The sequence below is a fragment of the Tachysurus vachellii genome, chromosome 5 (assembly GCF_030014155.1).
Source record: "Tachysurus vachellii isolate PV-2020 chromosome 5, HZAU_Pvac_v1, whole genome shotgun sequence".
In the NCBI taxonomy this organism is placed as follows: Eukaryota; Metazoa; Chordata; class Actinopteri; order Siluriformes; family Bagridae; genus Tachysurus; species Tachysurus vachellii.
The window spans coordinates 20,735,015-20,759,785 of record NC_083464.1 but is presented as its reverse complement, the minus strand read 5'-3'; the positions used below and the strand labels follow the sequence as shown (position 1 = coordinate 20,759,785).

Here is a 24,771-nt window from a genome sequence, read left to right as displayed (position 1 = left end):
TTAAATGTGTTTATCCCCAAAGAACAAGTCTGAGGTGATTTTACTTGATTTGATGGGGAAAAAAATTCGTATTTACTTCATTGTTATTGTTACTTTGATCATTTCGTTCAGACTTATTTTCTTAATATAACTTCTTGTAGTTGATCATAAATCAGACGTGTTTTAACCTTCCTGTTTTCTTCAGGACAATTTTGACCTCTGCTGGAAACTTAATGTGTCATAACTTGGGTTTTCTTCCACATATTTGCCTGACATTTACCAGGATTGTTCAAAATGATGAACTAAAATTAATTTTTTCTATTTTTGTTGAACCATGTCATGTGTTTGTACCTATAAGCACTGTGCAACTTTTGTCCTCCAAGGTCAATTTGACCTCGCCACATTTAGTGGGGCAATAGGTGAATGGTGATAATTGTATAATTTTTGATTTATAAGCATTCAAGACAATTTGGCCTGGAAAAAACAGGTTTTATTATTTGCTGACATTAAAAATGGTCAAAATCACAACAAAAACAATCTCCTGGCTTTGAAATATACCAACCTGTAATTGTGCATTTTGTGCCTCTATAGTGAAAATAATTCAAAATTTCTTTTGAAGTTTTACTAGAAAATGAGGCATTAATGCATATTAATGAGGTTATTTATACCAAATATTACAAGTTGAAAGAAAAAAATTATGGTTATCATAAATGCTTCATTTTTTATAAGCAGTCAAAACAGACAAGGCCAACTTGACTCGGCGCTCCTAATTTGCATAGGAAAGTAGGAAAACAGGAGGGTTAATCTTTATATCTTTATATTATATTATATTAATCTTTATATTAATCTTTATATTATTCTTTATAATAACCTTTTGTTTTGTGTTTATGTTCTGTAATATATTGGTTGTAGGGTTGAAAAGTAAGGCATATGGCAACCTCAGTGAAATGAAACGTCTCAAATTTCAGATCAGACAAATACGTTCACTGCAAGCTGACTGTCTTTATACACACGACAGATTGGTAAGCTGAAGTCTTCTAAACGCTTCGGATTTTTATTTGCTCTAAAGGAATTGACTTTTGCTAGATCTCAGTGGTCAAATGGCAGTTTAGACGTTTACAAATATATGAAAAAATATAAGCTATTGTTTGGGAGTATACGTGTCGCTGCTAACCCAGATATTCAGATGATTAAAGTTTGAAATTAAATGATTTGGAACCTGGAAAAAACAAAAAAAAAAAAATTAAAAAGGCATTAAAAGGACAATTTGAAACTTAAAAATCTCTTTTGTGGGGACTTTTTCTCAAAAAGTAATGACGTAGATGTACTAACAGGTTTGTATCCTGTCCTAATTTTCCACATTTCCGCTTGTTTTCCTTTTTGTCGTAAACGCTTTGTTTACAGCTACTGACCTGAAAACAAGCAGCTCTGATGTGCTGTTCAGTAGTCATGTAGTAATGCTAAAAAGAATCCATGTAAATTTGGCATGCCATAAGCTTGTACGCGCGCGCGCGCACACACACACACACACACACACACACACGCATAACCCCCCCCCCACACACACACGCATAACCCCCCCCCCACACACGCATAACCCCCCCACCCACACACACACAACCCCCCCCACCCACACACACACACGCATAAACCCCCCCCACACACACACACGCATAAACCCCCCCCACCCACACACACGCATAACCCCCCCCACACACACACACGCATAACCCCCCACCCACACACACACACGCATAAACCCCCCCCCCCCCACACACACACACACACGCATAAACCCCCCCCCACACACACACACGCATAACCCCCCCCCACACACACACACACACACGCATAAACCCCCCCCACACACACACACACAACCCCCCCCCACACACACACACACATAACCCCCCCCACACACACACATAACCCCCCCCACACACACACACACATAACCCCCCCCCCCCCACACACACACACACACACATGCATACACCCCCCCACACACACATACATACACCCCCCCCCACACACACACATACATACACCCCCCCCACACACACACATACATACACCCCCCCACACACACACATACATACACACACACACACACATACATACACACAGACATACACGCACACATACACACACACACACACACACACACACACACAGTCTACCTGCTGCTTATTAATATATATTAATATATGCATATTTTAACACTTCCAATATAATAATGTGTAATATGTAGATATCTGTCAAAATAACATTGTCAGTAGGTACTGTAAGCATGCTTTATGAACATCCGTCCTTTACAGACACTGTGGGCTTGGCTCTTGTATACTTGAGAAATGGCCACCTCATTTACCACAGACGCTCATGGTGTCAGGGTGGTGACCCAGATCATCCCTCTGGTGAGTCCAGAGCCTGTCCAGTTTCCCAGTGAGAAGAAAAACAACAAGACTAAAGTACCTGATGCACCCTACATGACCAGGATGTTCCTGAAGGGAGAGCCTGTAGCATTAGGGGTAAGAACCCATTTTTATCAGTGAAATAGTTCCTGTGTACAGTAAGTCACAATATAACAGCAGACTCTGGATTTTTTCATGCCATCATCACCTCTGGCTTCAGGTGCTATAAGTAACTAATTAGAGAAATCTAGATCTTTTTTCATATTAATCAGTTTACTTGCATTTATTTCTTACTCATTTTCTTGTTCTAGAATATTCAACTTAAATAAATGTTTTGAAGCTTGCCTAAAAATGGTAATACAAGGGAAAATGTATGCTACACATGGTGGTGGTAAAAAGCCTTTACTATTAATTGAAATAAGTTGTGTGTAATTCTAAATTGACTGATTTGGGGTTTTGGCCTTTCTTAGACTGTGCAGATCATGATTGGGATCGTAATGATGGCTATGGGAGCAATTACTTGGTTTACACAAACTCTGTTTGGTGAAATCCCTCTGGGCCTTGGACTCTCAGTGAGTATTAGCAGCTTTAATGCCAAAGGTATCCTTACGTATGACGGCTGAAAGCATGTCTAGAATTTAAAAAAAAAAGTTGTTAAAATCATTTTAGATTATTCTGGAACATGTCTAAATGCACAGTAACAGTAGTAGGAGTTGACTGCTTTATGATTTAGTGTATTTGTATCAATTAAGGGTGTAGTATAAGAAATGAAAACTTATTTCTATTAACTACTAATTGTAAGCCTGGCTATCCAGCTATTATTATGCCAATTGTGATAATTTCTCCTACTTTTTAACTTGCTACAGTTACAACACATGATGAAATTTTGACTCATGTTATTTGCAATAACACATTTTTACCAGAGACGTCTCCGATTCCCAATATTGTTACTTCAGTGACCAGAGACAGATGGTGAACATTATAACTTATTCACAAGTTAAAACAATTAATAAATGACTTTTATTTTCTAGTTTATCATCTCTGGATCTGTAACCTTGGGTTCACACAAGGGAACCTTTCGTCCAATTGTAAGTAATCCATATGATGAATTCAACAAACGTCATTGTAGTACTTTAAATGTTTGTCTTTTGTGCCATTTCATTGTTATACAAGTACAAGTGTGTATTTAAAATCATTGTATCACTTAAGAATATTTTGTTCAGTTCTTCTTTTTTCTCTTTTGTTAGATTAAAAGTGCAGTTGTTGTGAACATCATCAGTGTTCTGCTGGCCTTGTCCGGTATCTGCTACTTTTGCTTTGCATTTACTATCCAACCTGATTTGAATTCCTGTAAAGGTTCAGGTGACACTTACTACACCCGGTACTATGACTGCCAATATATAACTGGGAAACTGAAGGTAAGTGTTCTCACTACCATTTTTTTTTCTTTAAAAAATATTGTAACCTGTAGAAATGAGTAAATTTGCTCAATATCTTTGTTTATTGTTCACAGCCATTCCTCTTATGGTTATTTGGCTTGTATTAGTTGACCTATTCTGACAATCATACTTTTGTTCTGACATTCTTCAGGATATAATAAGTGGAATAAACGGCATACTGTTGATTTTGTCCATGCTGGAGGTGTGTGTGTGTACAACAACTATCGTCTTTGCATGCAAGGCTAATATACAAGCCTCTGGGACCAAAATGGTAAGACTTTTAGACTTTTAGTATTAGCTTTCTACTGCTATGACTCAACCGTCTGACTTTCAGAGTTTCCCCATGCTTTTGGGCTTACTCTGGGTCCTCTGATTTCCTTCCCCAGTCCACATGTATGATAGGCTTCCTGTGACCCTTGCAATAGCTTGTGAATATAGTCAGAATATTTGGAGATAAACGTTGTGATGGTTTCATAATAATGTTACAATATTTTCAGAATAGTCACAATACTATGACAAAATGGGCCATATCAAAGCATTGTTCAAATGTTTAAATGAGGAATGTGTTGGTTGTTGGTATTTAGTATACTTTAGTATTGGTTTACAAATAAAAGAAATACTAAATTTTCTGATGCACTTACAACATATTTTTTTTCTTGATTTATAATGACATTAATCTTCATATATTTTGACTTTATATACCAAATATTCTGTTTTTACTTTTTAAACTGTGGTCCTAAAATGCCACTGTACATTTGTCATAAATGTCATAAAGATGTAAACATGTGATTACCATGCTGTGATTTGCCCATGTGTTTGCAAACATGAGCAGTTGTTCTGTTTACCTTGCCTCAAAAATCAAGGTTGGCTGATTTTAAGTCATAAAACTGACAGCATGTTTTTTTTAAGAATGACAAATGTCCATAGAGGGTTAAACATCCAATGATATGCAATACTTCCTCACACCAGAGATAATATTAAAGCACACATTTTAGTTTAATAATTGTATTTCGTTATTACATGAGTTAGGTTTATACTCTGTGGTTTACAGGTGTCCCTATGAATGTAATATGTCAGAAAAAGTGGTTTATCCAGTCAATAATCATTCCATCTCTTACCCTCTAACTAACTTACTCCTAAAATGGCTCTCAGAAATACAGAGTTATCATGCATGCCACATTACTGTTGTTTTGAATGCAGGAGGAGGTGGTGCAGGGGAAATGCAGCATCCACGATGCTCTACTAAACACAGAAGTGGATTCCCCTCCAGTTTATGAGCCCTGAGCAAACCCATAATATAAAAGCACTTCCTTGTGAAGAGTATAGTATTGTCTAGCCTAGAAAAGTACTTGCACCATTTTGAACACTAAAGTAAGTCACAAATACAATAAACTGATATTGCACTTAAGTTTCATGTATTCTGCTTTTGACATTGCACAAATTGATATAACATTTGATATAACCATTGAAACTGCCTGCTGATATTCTGCATGGTTGTATTTTTCAATAAATCCAGAAGTGTATCACATGTCTGTTCCTCTTGTCATTGTGTGATATAGTAATACAGTACAAACAGATTTATCTTCAGAGCATAGTAGTGGGTTGAGGCAATACCTTTGCTCATTTGCTGGGTCTGCATTTAGAGCATGTCATTTTTTATACACACAGGCTGATACAGTGTCGGCTCTTTAAAATCACATTACTTTCTTCTCCTCCCACACCCACGACGTAGAACCCTAGTGTAAATACTGCAGTTCGCCACACCACACTACAGAACCCAAAAGCATTTACATAGTACATACTCATCAAGACCACACCGATAGCTCTGCACTTGCAGTCAAGATTACTCTAGATTAAAGAAGTCCTAAGCTGTCATTTCGCATTCGATTGCCTTCACCTCATTGCGTTCAGAGTATACTGCAGCGGTTTGGACCCCTCCTCGGTTTCTCAGCATCGCCTCTGCAGGGCTCAAGGTAGGGCTTTTTCTTCGAACTCCATGCATGCCAATGCAGTGGCAGCATTTTGATTTTTAATCTTTTGCGCTTGTGTTAACTTTAAAATGTAAAGAGTGCGTGTGTGCGTGTGTGATGCGGTTCAGTCCCAGACTGGGATGCTGTGATGTTGCTGTGCTGATTAATGTCGTGTCGCCTGCTGTGTTTGGCTCACACACAGAGCACCATGTCGCTGTATCCGTCTCAGATTAAGGCGTTCAAGAGCAGCGAGCCCAAAACCCTTGGGGTGAGTTGTTTTTCTGATAGGAAGAGATTAGAATATACAATGTATGTGACTATACGCCATGGACAACAGCAATGCGATTAGTGGCCTATATATTAGTGAGCATAGAAGTTTCACTTAATTGTGTCAGACATCAGTCCTGTTCATTTCAAAATTCAATTATATAATTAAAATTCCACTGACTATACAAGGAAACGCCCATATCTCTCTCTCTCTCTCTCTCTCTCTCTCTCTCTCTCTCTCTCTCTGGCTCTTTTTCTCTCTCCCTGACACACACGAAAATAAACAAACACGTAAGCAAAGAGATGCAGCAGTGCTTTGGAGTAGATCCATTAGCCAGACTTCTTTTTTTATATTTAGATCACGTGGAGTGCATTATACAGTCATTTTAAATAAATAAAATAAATAAAAAAAATAACTCAATGAAAATCCACTGTCACTGTAAATAACTGCCAATTACATTTACCTACAAATTGCATTTATTTGCAATATAATAGGTAACCTTATCTTTTCTGCAGCCCTAATAGTTCTGAAGTCTATAACTGTAATTTTACTAATTGTATTGCAGTTGAACTAATTATGAAAGAGTGGTGTATTTGCTGATATAAGTGGCTTATCTGTTCAAAAGGCAGTTGAGATCATCATTGGCTTGCTGACGCTCACTCTGAGCACGATTGTGTATAAACTGCACTATCACATCCAGCGGGAGGTCATCATTCTCATCCTGAATGGTGCTCAAGTAAGGCCTGGCTCCTATCAACTTATGAATACTGAATAGATGTTTCACTATAACATACAATTGTGACAATAACTCAAACAGTACCTAGGCTGACTTTTCAATGGAGTAAGGAGTGCAGATATTAATAGTCAGTTGTAATTTCAATGTACACTTAAAGTCTTTTTAAGTCCCATTATAGTTGTATATTTAAAGGTGTAGAGTGCTTTTTCTTAGTGTTTATTATAAATAACTAAGCAAAAGATCTAGTGTGCTTCACGTGTCAGGTAATAACATATTTTGGGTTGTTAAACAATTTAGTTGTCTTAGTTTGACTTTCTGAAGTGATGTAGTGTTTTCTATTGCTCTTTCCTGCAGCTCATTATCACTGGAATTGTCTTGGTGCATACTGGTAGGAGACCCACTAAATGTCTGGTATGATATTTTGTATTCCCTAATGTAAAAGACATTCTCCATATAATGTCTATAATAAATTCATAAAGTGCAACTGTTAAGTACTTGTATTTTAGAAAATGCTGGGCTTGTGCAATCTAGCACTTTGGACAGCACCCAGTGCTGACCTATAGCTGGAATATTGCTTCTTCAGCATCCAAGACATGTGTTTTTAGCCTCTTTATTGAGGTAAATAGGTAAATGTCTTTCTTGATGATGATGATGATGATGATGCTGAGTATGATGATGATGATTTTTAGCAGTATTAGCACTGTGACTAAAATACCATTTCAGTGAAGCCAGTAATTAACTTAGATTTTCTCTACTCATCTTTCATTGCACTTCCCTTGATGTACTTCAGCTGTTCAGCTAAAAGGCTGATTTATTGTTGAATGTTCAATCTCAAAGCTTTATAGCAGTCAAAATGTAAGATCTGCCATGTCTTACATTGCTTCATGGTCTCTATACTTTTTACTTTTATTTTTTGTTATATATTATTGTTATTTGATTCTTCCGGCTCATGCCAATATCAATACTATCTGTGTACAACACATTTGTCACTCTGCTGCTCAGTCTCTCTCTTCTGGGAATGTGTCCAGTTTCATTCACTCTGGACTCAAGGAAGAACTCTGTTGAACTCAACACTGCAGTATACAATATACCTGCAATTTGCAAGCAGATAAGCATTTTTATACAGAGACTTTACATTTGTCTTTTTTTATTTTTACAGGTGGGTACAACCATTGTCTTGCAGTTGCTAACCGCAGCATTTGATATTGTCGGATTTGGTCTCATAGCCCGACATGTACCCTTTCGTGGGGAATCGTACTACTACAGAGACACTGAGGTAAACATCTGCTTCTTTACACACCTGAGACTGTTCCCACTACGTAATATGCTAATGCCAAGAAAACACAAATATAATTTTAGAACTAACTGTACTGGAAAAAATATTGTATGTTTTGCACCAGTTATGGACTTTTTGTGTTGTTGTTATATACATATGTGTGCATGATTAAAGTTTCATTATATTCAAATGTGTGATGCTCGAATTGGAAAATGTTATACTTACAGTACAATTATTCATGTAGTGTCAATCACATACCAAATATGTAATCAAGAGTATATGTTTTGTTTTGCCAACTATTACCTGTGAAGCAAGACCTTTCCTTATTTGATTGCAAATGTGGAATTTTCTTTTAATTAAATTAATTTAACAATTATCCATTAGATTGTGGTTCATTCATTGTTTATAATACATTACAGTATATAGAAAGCACCAGTTATAATATGAAGAAATTCTCATTTAGATGAACCATATTCCAAACTGAATAAGTAGATGGATATCTAGAAAGGTGTGTATCACCTCTGAGAAAGGTGTGACTCCAGGCTCTGCCCTGCTCGTTTCAGTGGTGTTGTGACCCACGCCATTCATTGTGGGCTTGCTGTGGCGAAGGAGATAAAAAGGGACAGAAGGAGGTGAGTTATATTCTGTGCTTTATTGTATGCACCATTGACCAGTCTAATACAGTAGTTACACAGTATAGTAAAATAGAAAGATTTTATTGGATATGACAAGGTTTTTGTCTAACCATCAATAAAAAAAATCTAAACAATTTAAGACTGTATTTTCTAACAAAGTATAACATTTTCCAATTTAGCCTTTTGAGCATCTCACACAGGACTGTATTTTATGCACTCTCAGAGAACTTTATAAGGAACACCTGTACTCCTGCATTATCATGCATTTATCTAATTAGGCAGTTTTGATTTTACAGCGCAATGCATAAAATCATGCAGATTTGAAATCAGATCAGCTTCAGGTAATGTTCATATCAACCATCAGAATGGGTAAGAAAAAATTTTATCTCAGTGATTTTGACCAAGACAAAGTGCTGGTGCAAGACAGGCTGATTTGAGTATTTCTATAACTGCTGATCTAATGTGATTTTCACACACAAAAGTCTCTATAGTATGCCATACAGAAAAATACATCTAGTGAATGGCAGCCCTGAGGATGGAAAGCTGAGACTGCAGTGGGCACAGGTTCAATAAACTGAACAATTGAAGACGCAAAAATGTAGCCTGGTCTGATGAATCTTGATTTCAGCTGAATCACACAGATGGTATGGTCGGAATTTGGCACCAACAACATGAATCTATGGACCCAACATGACTGTGTAAATAGTCCAAGCTGGAAGTGGAGCAATGTGTCTTGGTACACTTTGGACCAGTAAATACCAATCAATCATTACTTGAATGCCACAAGCTAGTTGAGTAATTTGTTGCTGACAATGTGCATCCCTTCTTTGCCACAATTTACCATCTTCATATCATAATGTCTCAAAGCAAAATCATCTCAAACTGGTTTCATGAAGAGGAAAATGAGTTCAGTGGCCTATACATTCAGCAGATCTGAATCCAGTAGAACACTTTTGGAATGTGGTACAACGGTAGATTTACAGCATAAAAAGTGCATCTGAAAAATCTGCAGGAATTGCATGATGAAATCGTGTCAGCATAGACCAGATTCTCAAGGGAAAGTGTGATTCTAAAGGGGAATCTATGCCACAAGGAACTGAGGCTGTCCTACCCAGCATTAGTATAGTGTTCCTGATAAATTTCTCTGTGAGTGTATACTTACTGTATATGCCTTTAGCTCTGGATAGCATTATACTATTTCTGATATTTTGTTAGCTAAAAAAATCTTTTCTGACTTTTTTTTTTATATAGTTCCTGGTGAATGGCATTTTGGGCACCTTGATTGGCTCTTTGGTATTAGTGTGTATTATCGGTTTGGTTGTGGCACTTTTCGGAGTGTATGCCCTATCTGTTAGTGCTATTAAGGTAGGATTCCTGCTATAAAATACTTTATAATATACTTTCATGCACACATTTTGTCATGGCTGCTTTGTAGAATAGTATTTGGCAAATATTCAGTTAAAAACTATAACTATAAGCTTTATGCATGGGAGTTAAACATTCCATAGCAGACTAAATAATTTATGGGATCTTCTTCATTATAGAAATGCACAGTTATAATTAAATGTTAATATAATTTAACTTTAATTAAAACTTCTGCATTTAATGTTTACATTTCTTTTTGCCATTTGCCTCTAGGAGTTGACACCTATTCCCAACTCTAATGCAAAATCACAGTATGGTTCTGGAGAACTGGCCAGGACTAATGTGCGTAATGGGAACTAACAGAATAAAATCTCTCACAAGATAAGGTCAACGATTTTAGCACAGATTCATACCAATCAAAAGAAACAACTGGTTCACCTCTAAATCTCACACAATTAAAAAAAACTTTCATGACAATGTAAATAATTTATAAAATTGTTAGCTCCTGTTATTTGGCTGTTTTCACCCTCTGCAATGAATTTTGATGGCTACACAGTTGCTAGGACATTATTCATATCCCACTAATAAACAGGTTTGTTTGCATGAAAATGCTTATGTAGTCAGTAATCAGCAGGCCATAGATGTGAATGCAGTGAGACTGTTTAGAAATGTAGGTAGCAGTTCTTTTTAATATGCTTACTAATGTCCAAATTAGACAGCTTGTCCACAAAAATCCATGTTTGTACTGGACTTCAACTGCTTTAAAAATAAAGAAAGAAATATGAGTGAAGATATATAGTATAGTGTAGTATTAATGCAAGTCTGTGCTGGGGTGCAGTAGAACATCATATGCATGAAACATCAGTCAAACTATAAGGCTAGCAAAGAGGTAATATACTGAAAAATATTTATTAAGCTTTTCCTAAAAAAGAACTGGGTCCTAAATAATTTATCCAAGAAATTAATCTGGCAAACTCAAAAAAAAAAAAAAAAAAAACATTAACATTTCACACTAACAATATGTAATCAATGTTAGTAATGTGAATGTATTTGTAAGAACATTTGCATTTCATATTTTTTAGCCACCCAAAGTTGACAGACTTTACAAAAGAGCAAAAGCTTGATGAATATTGTCCAGTGTATACACAAAAGTGAGGATGTTTCTATTAAGAGAGAATTGTGACAAGATCATCTACTGTAAGTGTTAACAAATGACTGGCATAGCTTGGCTTCTTTTTGACATCCTGTTTTATATTTACTGATACTTCAGGAAAGCTATGATGACTGCCAACTCTGTAAGTGCCACCACTTGTGACCAAAATTAATGGACACTAACAACAAAAAAGTAAGAGGTTGAAGCCTCATTCAAGGGCTCAACCGGTGTAATCTCCTCTTGTGGAAGCATGTTATCAGTTCATGGTACTGTTTGTGTCAGTGTGTCATTGCCTTTACAACAGCATGTCAGATTTACATTGTGCTTGTATTCTTCAACTTCTTTATATGTAGGAATTGAAAATCATAGACAGTTCTATGCGTGTTTATGGATGATTGATGTTTAAAATAAACATGATTTGCTAGACAAACAGCAATGGAATATTTTCTGCATTAATAAAAAAAATCAAATAAATTAAATTGTGTTAAAGTAAATTGTCACACCGACAAAGTAAAGTAAATATTCGGTATACATAAAAACGTATTATGGTAATTTATTGTTTTATTTAAAAAGCTAGCATGGTCTTAATGTAAAATACTTCATGATTATTTTTAAAAAGGTGCATTATCCTGCTCTGATTTTACACTGAATCTATGCTATGTTGTAGTCACAGTGAGTGTGCTGGCTTAATGATACATATTCACAATCATTAAATGAATGGTTCAGGTTGAATAATTGTTGAAAGACAAGTTGAAAAATAATCTGGTAAACTGGTAGCCAGATCAGCAACAATACAAAAATGAGGAAGCAAAATTTTGTTGCCAAATACAGTTTACAGTAAGTTACGGTATAAATTTGTGAGATATAATGCATAAATTATTCATTGATGCATCATTAATTATTTTTAGCTAAAGATTTTAATAAAGAATGCAGTATGATGACAAACTCTTTAATGTCTTCCCCTGCTTTATTTATATTCTCAAACTGAAACCATCTCCAATTCATTATATAGTACACGATTCTCAGGGTTTGCCATTTTTTAGTGGTAGCAGGAAAAAAATATGGTGCTTCTCATTTCTTAAAATGTGCCTTCTTTTTCCTTTCCTTGCTTTTCTTTATTGATGCTTAGAACCTCCTTCTGAGATATCGCAAATGATTCAAGTAAAGGAAACACGGAGGCTCAGAACCCCTTGTTAATCTTATACTACAACAAAATGTCAGACACTGACACAGCAATGCTTTTGCTATGTTCGATAAGGCAGGTGGAGACATTTGCTATTGTATTTCATTCTTAATTCAAAAACTTAACAAACATATGTACTAAATGAGATGCTGAAGGTGGGAATTCTGGATGAGACACCACTCTCTATAGAGCATAATGCACATATACACATTCACATGCTCACTCCAATCCACCTATAGTTATGTTTTCAGAAATGCCACCTGGACACAAGGAGAACGCGCACAGAAGCTCAGCATCAAACCAGGGACTCTGATGTTGTGAAGTGACAATGTTATAAGCTGCGTCACTTTCGGTCAATATTGATTGCACTGTGGATTAACTTTAAATAAAACCTTATTACATGTGTGCCATACACTCTTAAATGTTAATGTTTTAGACTAAATTATTCATTCATTCATCTTCTACCGCTTATCCGAACTACCTCGGGTCACGGGGAGCCTGTGCCTATATCAGGCGTCATCGGGCATCAAGGCAGGATACACCCTGGACGGAGTGCCAACCCATCGCAGGGCACACACACACTCATTCACTCACGCAATCACACACTACTGACAATTTTTCCAGAGATGCCAATCAACCTACCATGCATGTCTTTGGACCGGGGGAGGAAACCAGAGTACCCGGAGGAAACCCCCGAGGCACGGGGAGAAACTCCACACACACAAGGTGGAGGCGGGAATCGAACCCTGACCCTGGAGGTGTGAGGCGAACGTGCTAACCACTAAGCCACCGTGCCCCCTAGACTAAATTAGATTCTCATAATTACGTGGAAATTTTATGCAATGCATATATTAACCTAGAGCTTTTATTTGTATCCAATTGTTTAAGAATTGCACTGGCACCTTCCTAATGATGCCAAACTTTGATTGATTCAATTGGATGAGGTAAACTGAAGGAACAGAAAGGAGGATTTGAAAGCATCACTAGTGAAAAAAGCATCCTGTGTGCATTTAATTTCACAACGCACAGACGTATACAACGGCACCTATATTGCACCGGATTTCTTGGATCTTCTTAGATACTCAGTGAGCTAAGAATTCACTGCAACTTTAAACTTCTCAGATTTCTTCTAAATTGTTTGGTGTACTCAAACATACTTGGTATAGGCTGATACATGACAAGTGTCAGAGTGATGAGCAAGTTTGTGTAATGTAGCGTATAAAATATTTTTTCTTCGCGAACCATTTCTGTTCCTATAACAGCGTAATAGTATAACGTAACGATAAATTGTTGTGCGTAGGCCACCATTTCAAACGTGGCGAGTTCATTTTGTGTGCGTGCGTGACTTTTACTTTGAAATTTCAGCAGCCATTTTGGAGGAGAGTGCTAGGCACAGTTGTTTTTAATGTTGTTGATTTTGCCCAAATGAAACGTCATTTTTGACTGATTATCTATAATAAATGTATGATAGCTAATTTACATTTGGGAGCTATGTCAATTCGATGTTAAATGTTGTTAAAAACTATTGAAAATAATGGAGAAAGTACGAAGAATCTTGGTGCATTTATCTAAACAAAGTGCAGCTCCACAACCTGCCCAGTTTATTCAGGTCAGTTAAACGAGCTGCTGTGAGTGTCATTGATTATACACTTGTACAATTAGTTTGACTGATGTATTTATATACCTAGAGTGTTACTGGCCATTTTATTGGACATCTGGACGACCAAACAACCGTGAATTGTTCCTTGGAAAACAACCGATTTGTTTTGTGTGAGGGAAGCGAGGAGAAGGGCGTGGCTCTTAAGGTTAGACTTCAACACGGGTTACGTCATTGCTGAGCACGTCATTACGTCAGCACGTCATGAAGAGCCGTTATTCATCCCATTAAAGATTTCAGGGTTGCATTGTTTAAAGATTTATTGTTAAAATATTTATTAAACAGTTCTTAAACACAGTTCTTAACGTTAGATAGGATAATATTTTGATATAATATTTTAGTATGGGGTTCTGCAGCAGATTTTATTTTGCTTGTGGATGAAATTCACTTTCTGCCTCTAGAGGGCGCGGTTCTGCCCAATCAAATTGCTCTCTGCTTCAGAGGCGGCATCGATTCCTCTAGACACTCTGCGGAGAGGTGTGGATGTGGGCGTGGCTATACTTCTCCAATCAGCCAATCAGAGGCTGTTGCTGACCAGGCGCACTCATGCCCTGAGGATTTTCCCTAATGTTTGGGTCCCACCTGGTGAGTGTGATGCTGCTGAGACTGCTGTGTGTGTGTGTGTGTGTGTGTGTGTGTGTGTGTGTGTGTGTGTGTGTGTGTGTGTGTGTGTGTGTGTGTGTGTGTGTGTGTGTGTGTGTGTGTGTGTGTGTGTGTGTGTGTGTGTGTGTGTGTGTGTGTGTGTGTTTTCATCACTAAACTGCAGCTTTAGGAGAGAACAAATGGAATGTCCTGTTAAGCTAAACTGTACAGGAAAAAATCTGCTGACTTAATTTTGCAATCCAAGAACCAATAGAGCAAAGTGTCACTCTGAGATGCTTAATATCTCTTAATACCTAAGGAGCAATGATGCTTTCAGCTGTATTACAGATTGTTAACATAGCTATATTATAAACTAAATGTTCATATGTTCTGCAGGAGGCCATGTGGAACTGGATGAGAAGGTACGATTTGAATTACTAGAGCCAACTAGAGCACTATAGGCAACTTTCAGTAAAATGCTTATAAAGTATGTGAATACATTGATTTTTAGGTCATAGTTTTACATTCAGTTTAAGTTATTTATAAAAATAATTCATTTTGACACAGATCGGTCGTGTTCTCAGGCTTTAAATTCACCTATTAAATCAATCAATAAAACACAATATCAGACTATATGCATTATAGAGGTTGATGATAACAGGCCAGGAAATTTAGTGCTTCTTGTTGTGCTGTTGGAATTGTTTGTTATGAACTTTTGTAAACTTGTGTGAACTTTTTGGCAAAATTTGGCAATTTTGGTTTAGTGAATATCTGGGCCACTCTCAGAGAACTTTATAAGGAATGCCCGTACACCTGCATTATCATGCATTTATCTAATTAGCCAGTTTTGATTTAACAGCGCAGTGCATAAAATCATGCAGATTTGAAATCAGATCAGCTTCAGGTAATGTTCATATCAACCATAGGAATGGGTAAAAAAAATTATCTCAGTGATTTTGACCAAGACATGAGTGCTAGTGCTAGACAGGCTGGTTTGAGTATTTCTATAACTGCTGATCTAATGTGATTTTCACACACAATAGTCTCTAGAGTTTACACAGAATGAGGAGGATGGAAAGCTGAGACTGCAGTGGGCACAGGTTCAATAAACTGGACAATTGAAGACTGTGAAAATGTAGCCTGGTCTGATGAATCTTGATTTCAGCTGAATCACACAGATGGTATGGTCGGAATTTGGCACCAACAACACAAATTTTTTTTTGCTTAGAGGGGTGGACCTGTGCAATCCAGCTTTATTAGGTATTTCAGGACCAGGGCTGGTGTCACAAAATGTATAAAGGGTATGGATAATTTTGAAACCAGTGTTTTTCAAAGCTGTGTTTAAAAAAACTGGAGAAAAAATATTGTATATGTTATCATTCTTGTGCTCTTGGAGCTGATTGTACACATTTGAAACTATTTCTGTTCTTGGTTTCTTATGTTTAACCAACTTTTACAGATATTTTACTTCTGCAGATTAACCAGCTCATTATTCAGATAAAGATCAGCTCATTTGGACTTAAAAATGTACTCTTTCTTTTTACTCGTTTTGAATTAGCTGCTGGATGCAGGCCTGCGGGAGCTGAGGGAGGAAACCGGACTCAAACTAGACGCTGAGGATATCTCCTCCTCTCAGCTGCTAGGCCTCTGGGAGGTGAGCTGATTGTGCTGATGTGTAGACACACTGGACCAAAGCAAATAGTCTCTAGGTTTGCAACACAGATTAAAAAGCAATTGCATAAAAATATTTTAAATAATAGTTTGAATGAATACTTAAATAAAAGTATGAATGTTGCAAAAGGCTACAGTGAAATTAGGGGTCATTACTATCGAAATGTCACCAGGAATTATGTGTTGTATTGTTTTTTAATTACATTCAATAAGACTCTTCTCGTGGGGGGCACGGTGGCTTAGTGGTTAGCACGTTCACCTCACACCTCCAGGGTTGGGGGTTCGATTCCCGCCTCCACCTTGTGTGTGTGGAGTTTGCATGTTCTCCCCGTGCCTCGGGGGTTTCCTCCGGGTACTCCGGTTTCCTCCCCCGGTACAAAGACATGCATGGTAGGTTGATTGGCATCTCTGGAAAATTGTCCGTAGTGTGTGTGTGTGCCCTGCGATGGGTTGGCACTCCGTCCAGGGTGTATCCTGCCTTGATGCCCAATGACGCCTGAGATAGGCACAGGCTCCTCGTGACCCGAGGTAGTTCAGATAAGCGGTAGAAAATGAATGAATGAATGAATGAATGAATGAAGACTCTTCTCACATCCTGTCTCTTCCACAGTCTGTATACCCACCCATGCTGTCTCGAGGACTGCCCCAGAGACATCACATTGTCACGTACGTGCTGCTTTGCAGTAACCAGACACACCTGCAGCTACAGGTATTGCCAGTCTATGTCATCTAAGCTCAGCCCTTTGCAGCAAAAATGCCTTTTATCTCCTGATGGAAGATACATACAAAAACATGTAACTGGACTGTGTGTGTATCTTTAATAACTGTAAACTTGTCCCTTCTTTTTTTAGTCCTGTATGAAACCAGAGCCTGCTGAAGTGAGTGCTTGTGTGTGGGTTGATGCACGACTGGTCAGGGCTATTGTATCTGCCGTGGATGGGGAGGAAAACTCTTTTCATCTACCTGCTGATCTTCCTCAATCTATCAGGTATTAAGATGCTTCGTTCCAAATTAGAAGTGTGCTTTGCAATAAGCATAACTTATCAACACATCTTCTTAAATATGCATTAGGGCTGCACCATATATATTTTTAGAATAGAAACTTGCAGCATGCAGGTGAGCAGTTCAGCTGTCTTTTGTAAATGTTATGATCATCTTTTGTTTTGTCAAATGCATAGATTTTCCTGCCTGATTAGTATTTTACTCCCAAAACAGTCACACAGGACACTCGGAGCCCAAGCATTCCCCAGAATATTGGGGAACACTGTAAAATCTCCTGTGAACATCATTCATAGTTGAGCATCTGTAAATGCAGATCATAAGTCACAGAATTTAGTATTTAATGTTTTTATCACTTTTCTAATGCTTCTGATGCTGTGGTGTTTTTTATGTTAGTGTTACTGAGGTGTCCCCTGATGGTGAGCTAAGTGAGTCCACGCTGCCTGTGTCAGTGTTCTGTAACCGGGCTCCAGCCGAAGGCGAGGATGTGGAGCGGGTCAGCACCGGAACCAAGTATGCCTTAGAGCTGTGGCTGAATACTCTGGGCGCTAGCTGTGAAAAGGGTTAACAGCAGCAGATGTGTCCTCACTCTCAGGCCTGATCTGTGGAAGCCAAATAAGCACCTGATATTTACCTTCATAATCTACAGAAGTTGTTTACTTTAAGTGCCACCCAAAAAAAAAGATGCTTGGATCTTGTGTCTGATAAGCTCTTATAATGTCTCTGCTCATTTTTCTCAAACATTTTCTTAGCTATGTTAATTAATCTAATATGAAACGTTTGACAACCACAAGGGGGCAGTAAAGATGCTTACTTACTACTGAAACGAACGTTCAATATACTACAGTTTGTTGAAATGTGAAGTTTTTTTTTTTACATTGTAGTATAGTTAATTCAGTGTGTTGATTTAGTAATTCATTATCGTGTTCAAATAGTACTGATTTCTTGTTTGTTTGTTTTTTTTTTCAGTACATTATACACAAATGATCTTAAACTCATTCCACAGCACTAGGAACCTTGCAAGGCCTGTGGATACAACAGGATCAAAACTTAGAGCATGTCACACAGTCAGTGTTACAAAGGCCATGCTGATTAGTTGAACTGTTGTGCTTTTGTTTCTTGTAAAACCATAAAAAGCTGATCTGTCCTGGTAGGTTATTGAATCCTAGTGGAACCTCATGTGTTTTTTAGAAAATAAAACCCTATTAGCTGCTACAATCATTGGCATGTTCATTATAGTCATTTGTATGCATTTATAAAAAAAAAAAAAAATGAAAAAGGTATAACAGAATAGCCTCAGAAAAAAAGAATCTGTACATACAAGCACATCATGAGCGTTTATGAAAATGCCTTATGATTTATGTAATTTTTACTACAATTTCAGTTTGAATTAAAGAGAGACATTAACAGGAATGTAGGATATTTTTACACACAAATACACAAAAAAATGGTCCTTTGGGTAGTTAAATCCTAAATCTTATTGAAAGCCTCATTAAAAAATTCGATTTTGTCATTCTAAAGATATTTTTGGCACAGTTCCACTGTAGGTGCAACCAATGAGTAATGTATAAATTAACTGTTGATTATTTCATTATTTCATATCACCTTGATACGGGTGAATGTTTATCAGTTTCAGTCCCGCCTGCCCTGATTAGACCTGGGTGTAACAGGATTTATGAGATATGGAATTAGTCACAAAATAAATTCTGACTATACAAAACATTTAAGACTACATTTCTAAATAGATTTAATTAATGGATTTGCAGATTGTTCTGCACACTCAAACTTTGATCTAGATTTGGAATAACATTTGCTTCACTTCTGTATGTTTTTCTTTCTATCATGAAGAACAGCTCTTTAGAAGAAAGGATTCCACAGCACTCTTAACAGTACTGAAAGTCTGTCTATCACCATTCTGTCTCTTTCCCTCTTCTTCCCTTTGAGACCTGTAGGAGAATCTTTGAGCTGGTCCCATCCACACAAAGAAACCTTTTTATTAGCACAATAGCTTCAGGAAGCAATGATCATGGGGGATGAGGTGATCTGGACACTGGCACAGCTTATTATCGCTAAACCTGCTCCCATTCTACACTGTTTAAACAGAGACATCTCTGGTTAGGTTTGTAAAAAATGTATTTGTATATTTGTATTAAACGTTCCTTTTTAAGCTGACTATATTTTTATTAAACATATTCCTTTTTAAAATGACACATTTTCCTCTTTTTCCCCCCAGACAGAATATATATTGTATTAAATCATTCTTTGTTGCAAAGCTTCGGAGACCAAAAAAATAACAAAACTGTTAGCAAGTTGGAAACAGTTCAGTTTACTATTGTAAACCAATTTAAAGTACTGTCTCAACAAACAGTACGAAGTGAAGGTTATATGTAGTGGTTGGTGATTGCTCTTAAATCAGTGTTATATATTCAGAGTATTGTACAGTATGATCCCCACTGGTCATTTAGTATTACAGTCTGTGAACAGCTTTTACATGGTGCCTCTTGAATCGCTGGACTGGCAAGTTGAAAAGTAGAACACAAAAGCCCAACAGCACCTGAAAGTTTTTGCTGAGTAGTGGTGAGTAAATTATTCCATGGGTTTCACTGTTTGATTCAAAAGTTGTACCACTTGACTTTAAGCCGAGGGCGTTCACTTGTTCACTGTGTACGTTCCAGTCCGTTTTTTCTGAAGTCTCTCTGGGTCTGAATCCTGTTAATTAAAATTCTGTTAGAGAATTAGTGCTGTTTATGTACTGAAATGACTAATATTTACAACAATTTCACTGACTTTTCCCATAGTTTCATAGTTCACCGAATTAAGTTCCAGTGAGTAAATAAAGGGCAAAACCCCTTCTGTGTGAGCTGCTGTGTGTGAGTTTGTTGTAGTGTGGACAGCATGCAGGCTTATTTATGGCCTATCAATGGCCTCTTTGTGTGGGAGAAATGGAGCAACAGTCTTCATTGACTTCAAACAGAGTCCCAGCATCATAATTTAGACATTTCAATATCATACGTATAATGAAGGGTATATAGCTACTCTTTAATATATTTGTTTAATGAATATGTAACATGGTCCCAGGAGCATATATTACTGTCTGTACCAGAGCCCTCCCACTTGGCCTCCCACAGAATGCCATTTTTAATCTCTTTGGCCAAAAAGAATGAGGTCAGTTCTATGGCATTTATAGATATTAAACTGCAGAAATGTTTGAGACTGTAAAATTCTCATTGATGAAAACAACTGTGTATTAAATGATGTGTGTATGCGTGCGTGAGTGTAGGCAGTGTTCTTTCTATCTGTAGATGAATGGAGACAGTGCAGTGTGAGGTCTGATAAAGCGCTAGCTCCAGGGCAGTTGCGGGAAAGAGAAAGACAGAGTGTGAGTAGAGTTTCCCACGCCTCAGGTTTCCCTGTCAAAGCTGGCTGGGCACAAAGGGAGCCCTTTACAGGTGGGAGGGAAGTAGGACTGCAAGCTGTTTAGTAATTGCAGCCAGTTTTGCCTGGACGAACACGGAGATGGGGATGCATGGGGAGTCCATGCAAGAGTCTGTTGTTACTTCCACAACTCTATATCTGATTGCCAAGTATGTAGGATATGTAGTGCTGCATACATGACAAAGTGTAAATGTGTGTGACTAAACAACATGCTGGGTAATCTGTATCACAGTTTTAGTTTACAAAGTCAACTACAAATTGTTGTTAGAGTTGTATATATTTGGAAGTCTGAGTTTTTTAATTTGAGTTCATCTCTAAGTTGAGTGACATAATATTATGACTTTTATAGAGGAAGTAGTGATTTCTTACTGCATCTATAGTTCGAAAGCAGAAGTCCCAAGGTAGGCAGGTTAGATTATATTTTTTTTTAGGTGTCTAAAGAACAGCATGCCATTATATCCTTCATGCCAGATTACTTTCACACAGTACCCAGGACTCCTAAAGGTTCTTTGTCTTTTAACTTTTTTGCCAGTATGTAAAAAGTTCCATTAATACTTTGTGCTTACACTAAGGACACTGAGGTTCCGATTGGTGTGAATGCTCCATTAAATTAAAATTAAAGAGTGTAAAGCCAAAAATTAGATGGAGGTATAGATGGAGATTCACTCACCAGTGATTTGCCGTTGTGTGAGTCATACGTGCTGTGAGAGGAGTACATAGGAATGTCGGGATTATAATAGCCTGTTGGGTCTGGATCAGACACATGCACGAAGCCACGCTGTTTCCAGCAACAGCACCAAAACAGCAGCTGTGAGGAGGAGCATGCTTTATTTCATGTTTCAGAAAAACAACAATGACACAACAACCATGTTCCATTCACAGTAAAAGTGCACCAGTGTGAAAAACAGACTTTGTATAGACATCAAGGATTTAGTGAAGAAATCTGACAAGAGCTCCACTATGTAACAATATATTTATGGAAAAGAAACATGGAGGAATGTTACATTATGATACAGCTTAGGTAAATTTTTTAATGTTTTGATTGGTATATTATTTAAGGCTCACCAGCAGTATGAGGAGGACAAGCATGAAGAATAGTATGATAGCCGCCAGCACGAGGATGGCAATGCCCCAACCAGGCACACCCTGCACTGTTGAAACTGTGTCTGATCCTTCAGACACGGCTGAAATGTTGGTGATTGGATGTACTGTTGTGGTTGAAGAACTGGAATCAGTTGTGGTTGATATGTTGTTGCTTGGACGTACTGTTGTGGTTGAAGAACTGGAATCAAAGGTGGTTGAAACGTTGCTTCTTGGATTTGCTGTTGTGGTTGAAGAACTGGATGCAGACATGGCTGAAACTTTGGTGCTTGGACGTACTGTTGTGGTTGAAGAACTGGATGCAGACATGGCTGAAACTTTGGTGCTTGGATGTACTGTTGTGGTTGAAGAACTGGAATCAGTTGTGGTTGATATGTTGTTGCTTGGACGTACTGTTGTGGTTGAAGAACTGGAATCAAAGGTGGTTGAAACGTTGCTTCTTGGATTTGCTGTTGTGGTTGAAGAACTGGATGCAGACATGGCTGAAACTTTGGTGCTTGGACGTACTGTTGTGGTTGAAGAACTGGATGCAGACATGGCTGAAACTTTGGTGCTTGGATGTACAGTTGTGGTTGAAGAACTGGATGCAGACATGGCTGAAACTTTGGTGCTTGGACGTACTGTTGTGGTTGAAGAACTGGATGCAGACATGGCTGAAACTTTGGTGCTTGGACGTACTGTTGTGGTTGAAGAACTGGATGCAGACATGGCTGAAACTTTGGTGCTTGGATGTACTGTTGTGGTTGAAGAACTGGATGCAGACATGGCTGAAACGTTGCTTCTTGGATTTGCTGTTGTGGTTGAAGAACTGGATGCAGACATGGCTGAAACTTTGGTGCTTGGATGTACTGTTGTGGTTGAAGAACTGGATGCAGACATGGCTGAAACTTTGGTGCTTGGATGTACTGTTGTGGTTGAAGAACTGGATGCAGACATGGCTGAAACTTTGGTGTTTGGATGTACTGTTGTGGTTGAAGAACTGGATGCAGACATGGCTGAAACTTTGGTGCTTGGATGTACTGTTGTGGTTGAAGAACTGGATGCAGACATGGCTGAAACTTTGGTGTTTGGATGTACTGTTGTGGTTGAAGAACTGGATGCAGACATGGCTGAAACTTTGGTGCTTGGATGTACTGTTGTGGTTGAGGCTGAAGTTGTAGAAATTGTAGATTTTGTAGTAGTAACTGCAGGGGTTTGGGTGCTGGTGATGGATGTTGTCATAGAGGAGTCAGAATCGGAAATCTCTTGGAAGGCGACAGGAATGGGTTCCTGATCTGCAAGGGGAAGACAGAATACTAGTATTTAAGGTTTTACAAACATGCATTACTCTGTAATGCATTTATAATCCATAATGTATTGTCTACATGTACTGAGAACTAATGTTTTAAAGTTAACGCCTGTAACTGTTGTCTAATTCTGTAGCTCGAAGTCATTCACCAGCTTGTTGAATTGCAGAAAAAAGTCATTAAAGATGATTTAACAATATGAGGGGTGTTTTTACCTGCAGAACCTGCAGGAGCTGCTGTGACATTGCCACTGGTAATTACACCTGTACAAACAAAGCCAAGGAAAATATTTACTCAAGATAGTCACCTATTTGTCAAATGGTCAAATCATTCTTATCGCAAGACATTTTGAGATAAAACATAAAGACAATGCAGCATAATTTTTATATTAAGAATTTTTAATTCAAAATTCTTTTGGGACAACTGGATTGTAGATAGACAATGTGTGCCAATGACATCAGAGAATATTTTACAAAAACTAAATCATCTCCTTTATAATAATAATAATAATAATAATAATAATAATAATAATAATAATAATAATAATAACAACAACAACAACAACAAAAACAATATTATAATTTTATTATTAAATCAGTGTTATATATTCAGAGTATTGTACAGTATGATCCCCGCTGGTCATTTAGTATTACAGTCTGTGAACAGCTTTTACATGGTGCCTCTTGAATCGCTGGACTGGCAAGTTGAAAAGTAGAACACAAAAGCCCAACAGCACCTGAAAGTTTTTGCTGAGTAGTGGTGAGTAAATTATTCCATGGGTTTCACTGTTTGATTCAAAAGTTGTACCACTTGACTTGCCGAGGGCGTTCACTTGTTCACTGTGTACGTTCCAGTCCGGTTTAAAATAATATTTTCTTAATTAATATTCAAAGACAACAATAATAATAATATAAAAAATAATAATAATTGTCTTAGATTCTTAAAGATGTGAACAATTGGAATAAATTCCATTGTATTCATTCTATACGTGTTGTCTAGTGGTCCTTGATTTTATACATTATATTGAACAGGTCTGCTTTCATCATTGTACTTTATACTATATAGTACATTTGTGTTAGGACTTTTTAAGAGGAACATTTTTCAAAGCTTTCACAAAAGTTCAGAATTGTAAAAAAAATATTGCAAATTGCAAAAATACCTGTTCTCTCCTGTAGATACAGAATATATTAATACCTTACCTGGCCACAGCACTAGGAGCCCAATAATCCAATAAAGATTCATTATTTCTCTAATGATTATGCACATTAGTGCTAATCCTTCAGCCTGTAAACTCTTCTGCTCAGCTTTTGTCCTAAAAGAAACAGTGCTTTAGATGCAGTGCCTCACTCTGAGAGTGAACAGTCTCTTTATTGTCTGAGCACCTGAGCAGGCACTGGGGTGGGACCCATCTGCTTAATCAGTGGGCCACATCCACATGGATACCTTATTTTACACAGGCAGCTAAATGGACTAATGATCCTGTATGCAAATGATGAAAAAAATCATAGATCATAGATCGAGATTGAATGAAGAATATTTTCTGCAACTGTGAAATATTCCTGTATTGTTTGAAGAGGTCACCAATAAGATAAAGCAAACCTCCTCAAGGTGTTCATCCTTATCTG

At 37.5% G+C, this 24,771-nt stretch overlaps 4 protein-coding genes across 8 annotated transcripts; 3 read left to right on the top strand and 1 right to left on the bottom strand.

Moving 5' to 3' along the window:
• The first annotated feature begins 911 nt into the window (after positions 1 to 911).
• si:dkey-7j14.6 (uncharacterized protein LOC556585 homolog) lies at positions 912 to 5,357 on the top strand. 2 transcript variants are annotated; one of them, XM_060870349.1, is made up of 7 exons: positions 912 to 1,001; positions 2,298 to 2,507; positions 2,861 to 2,962; positions 3,422 to 3,478; positions 3,638 to 3,808; positions 3,981 to 4,100; positions 5,030 to 5,357. In XM_060870349.1, exons 2-7 carry the CDS (start codon positions 2,331 to 2,333, stop codon positions 5,111 to 5,113), a joined length of 711 nt encoding a protein of 236 aa, XP_060726332.1. In that variant the 5' UTR covers positions 912 to 1,001; positions 2,298 to 2,330; the 3' UTR covers positions 5,114 to 5,357. The 2 variants fall into 2 exon arrangements, with proteins under 2 accessions (XP_060726332.1, XP_060726331.1); XM_060870348.1 differs by lacking the exon at positions 912 to 1,001 and adding an exon at positions 1,156 to 1,313.
• A 134-nt stretch (positions 5,358 to 5,491) lies between these two features.
• On the top strand, positions 5,492 to 12,416 carry si:dkey-7j14.5 (uncharacterized protein LOC556563 homolog). Of its 3 annotated transcripts, XM_060870351.1 has the most exons (8): positions 5,492 to 5,802; positions 6,002 to 6,067; positions 6,693 to 6,803; positions 7,158 to 7,214; positions 7,963 to 8,079; positions 8,643 to 8,711; positions 9,966 to 10,079; positions 10,353 to 12,416. In XM_060870351.1, the coding sequence occupies exons 2-8, from the start codon at positions 6,008 to 6,010 to the stop codon at positions 10,437 to 10,439; spliced, it is 615 nt and encodes a 204-aa protein (XP_060726334.1). In that variant the 5' UTR covers positions 5,492 to 5,802; positions 6,002 to 6,007; the 3' UTR covers positions 10,440 to 12,416. The 3 variants fall into 3 exon arrangements, with proteins under 3 accessions (XP_060726334.1, XP_060726333.1, XP_060726336.1); XM_060870350.1 differs by having other exon boundaries at positions 5,492 to 6,067; XM_060870353.1 differs by lacking the exon at positions 8,643 to 8,711 and having other exon boundaries at positions 5,492 to 6,067.
• Positions 12,417 to 13,769: 1,353 nt separating this feature from the next.
• Positions 13,770 to 18,542, top strand: nudt17 (nudix (nucleoside diphosphate linked moiety X)-type motif 17). The gene is made up of 8 exons (XM_060870347.1): positions 13,770 to 14,024; positions 14,104 to 14,220; positions 14,474 to 14,657; positions 15,051 to 15,076; positions 16,213 to 16,308; positions 16,936 to 17,034; positions 17,177 to 17,313; positions 17,721 to 18,542. The coding sequence occupies exons 1-8, from the start codon at positions 13,950 to 13,952 to the stop codon at positions 17,890 to 17,892; spliced, it is 906 nt and encodes a 301-aa protein (XP_060726330.1). The 5' UTR covers positions 13,770 to 13,949; the 3' UTR covers positions 17,893 to 18,542.
• Positions 18,543 to 19,634: 1,092 nt separating this feature from the next.
• Positions 19,635 to 24,604, bottom strand: LOC132845936 (uncharacterized protein DDB_G0271670). Of its 2 annotated transcripts, none has more exons than XM_060870346.1 (5): positions 24,346 to 24,604; positions 23,362 to 23,409; positions 21,825 to 23,134; positions 21,430 to 21,567; positions 19,635 to 20,048 (listed from the first exon to the last, which is right to left on the bottom strand). In XM_060870346.1, exons 1-5 carry the CDS (start codon positions 24,410 to 24,412, stop codon positions 20,037 to 20,039), a joined length of 1,575 nt encoding a protein of 524 aa, XP_060726329.1. In that variant the 5' UTR covers positions 24,413 to 24,604; the 3' UTR covers positions 19,635 to 20,036. The 2 variants fall into 2 exon arrangements, with proteins under 2 accessions (XP_060726329.1, XP_060726328.1); XM_060870345.1 differs by having other exon boundaries at positions 19,635 to 20,033; positions 24,346 to 24,597.
• Between the last annotated feature and the right edge of the window lie 167 nt (positions 24,605 to 24,771).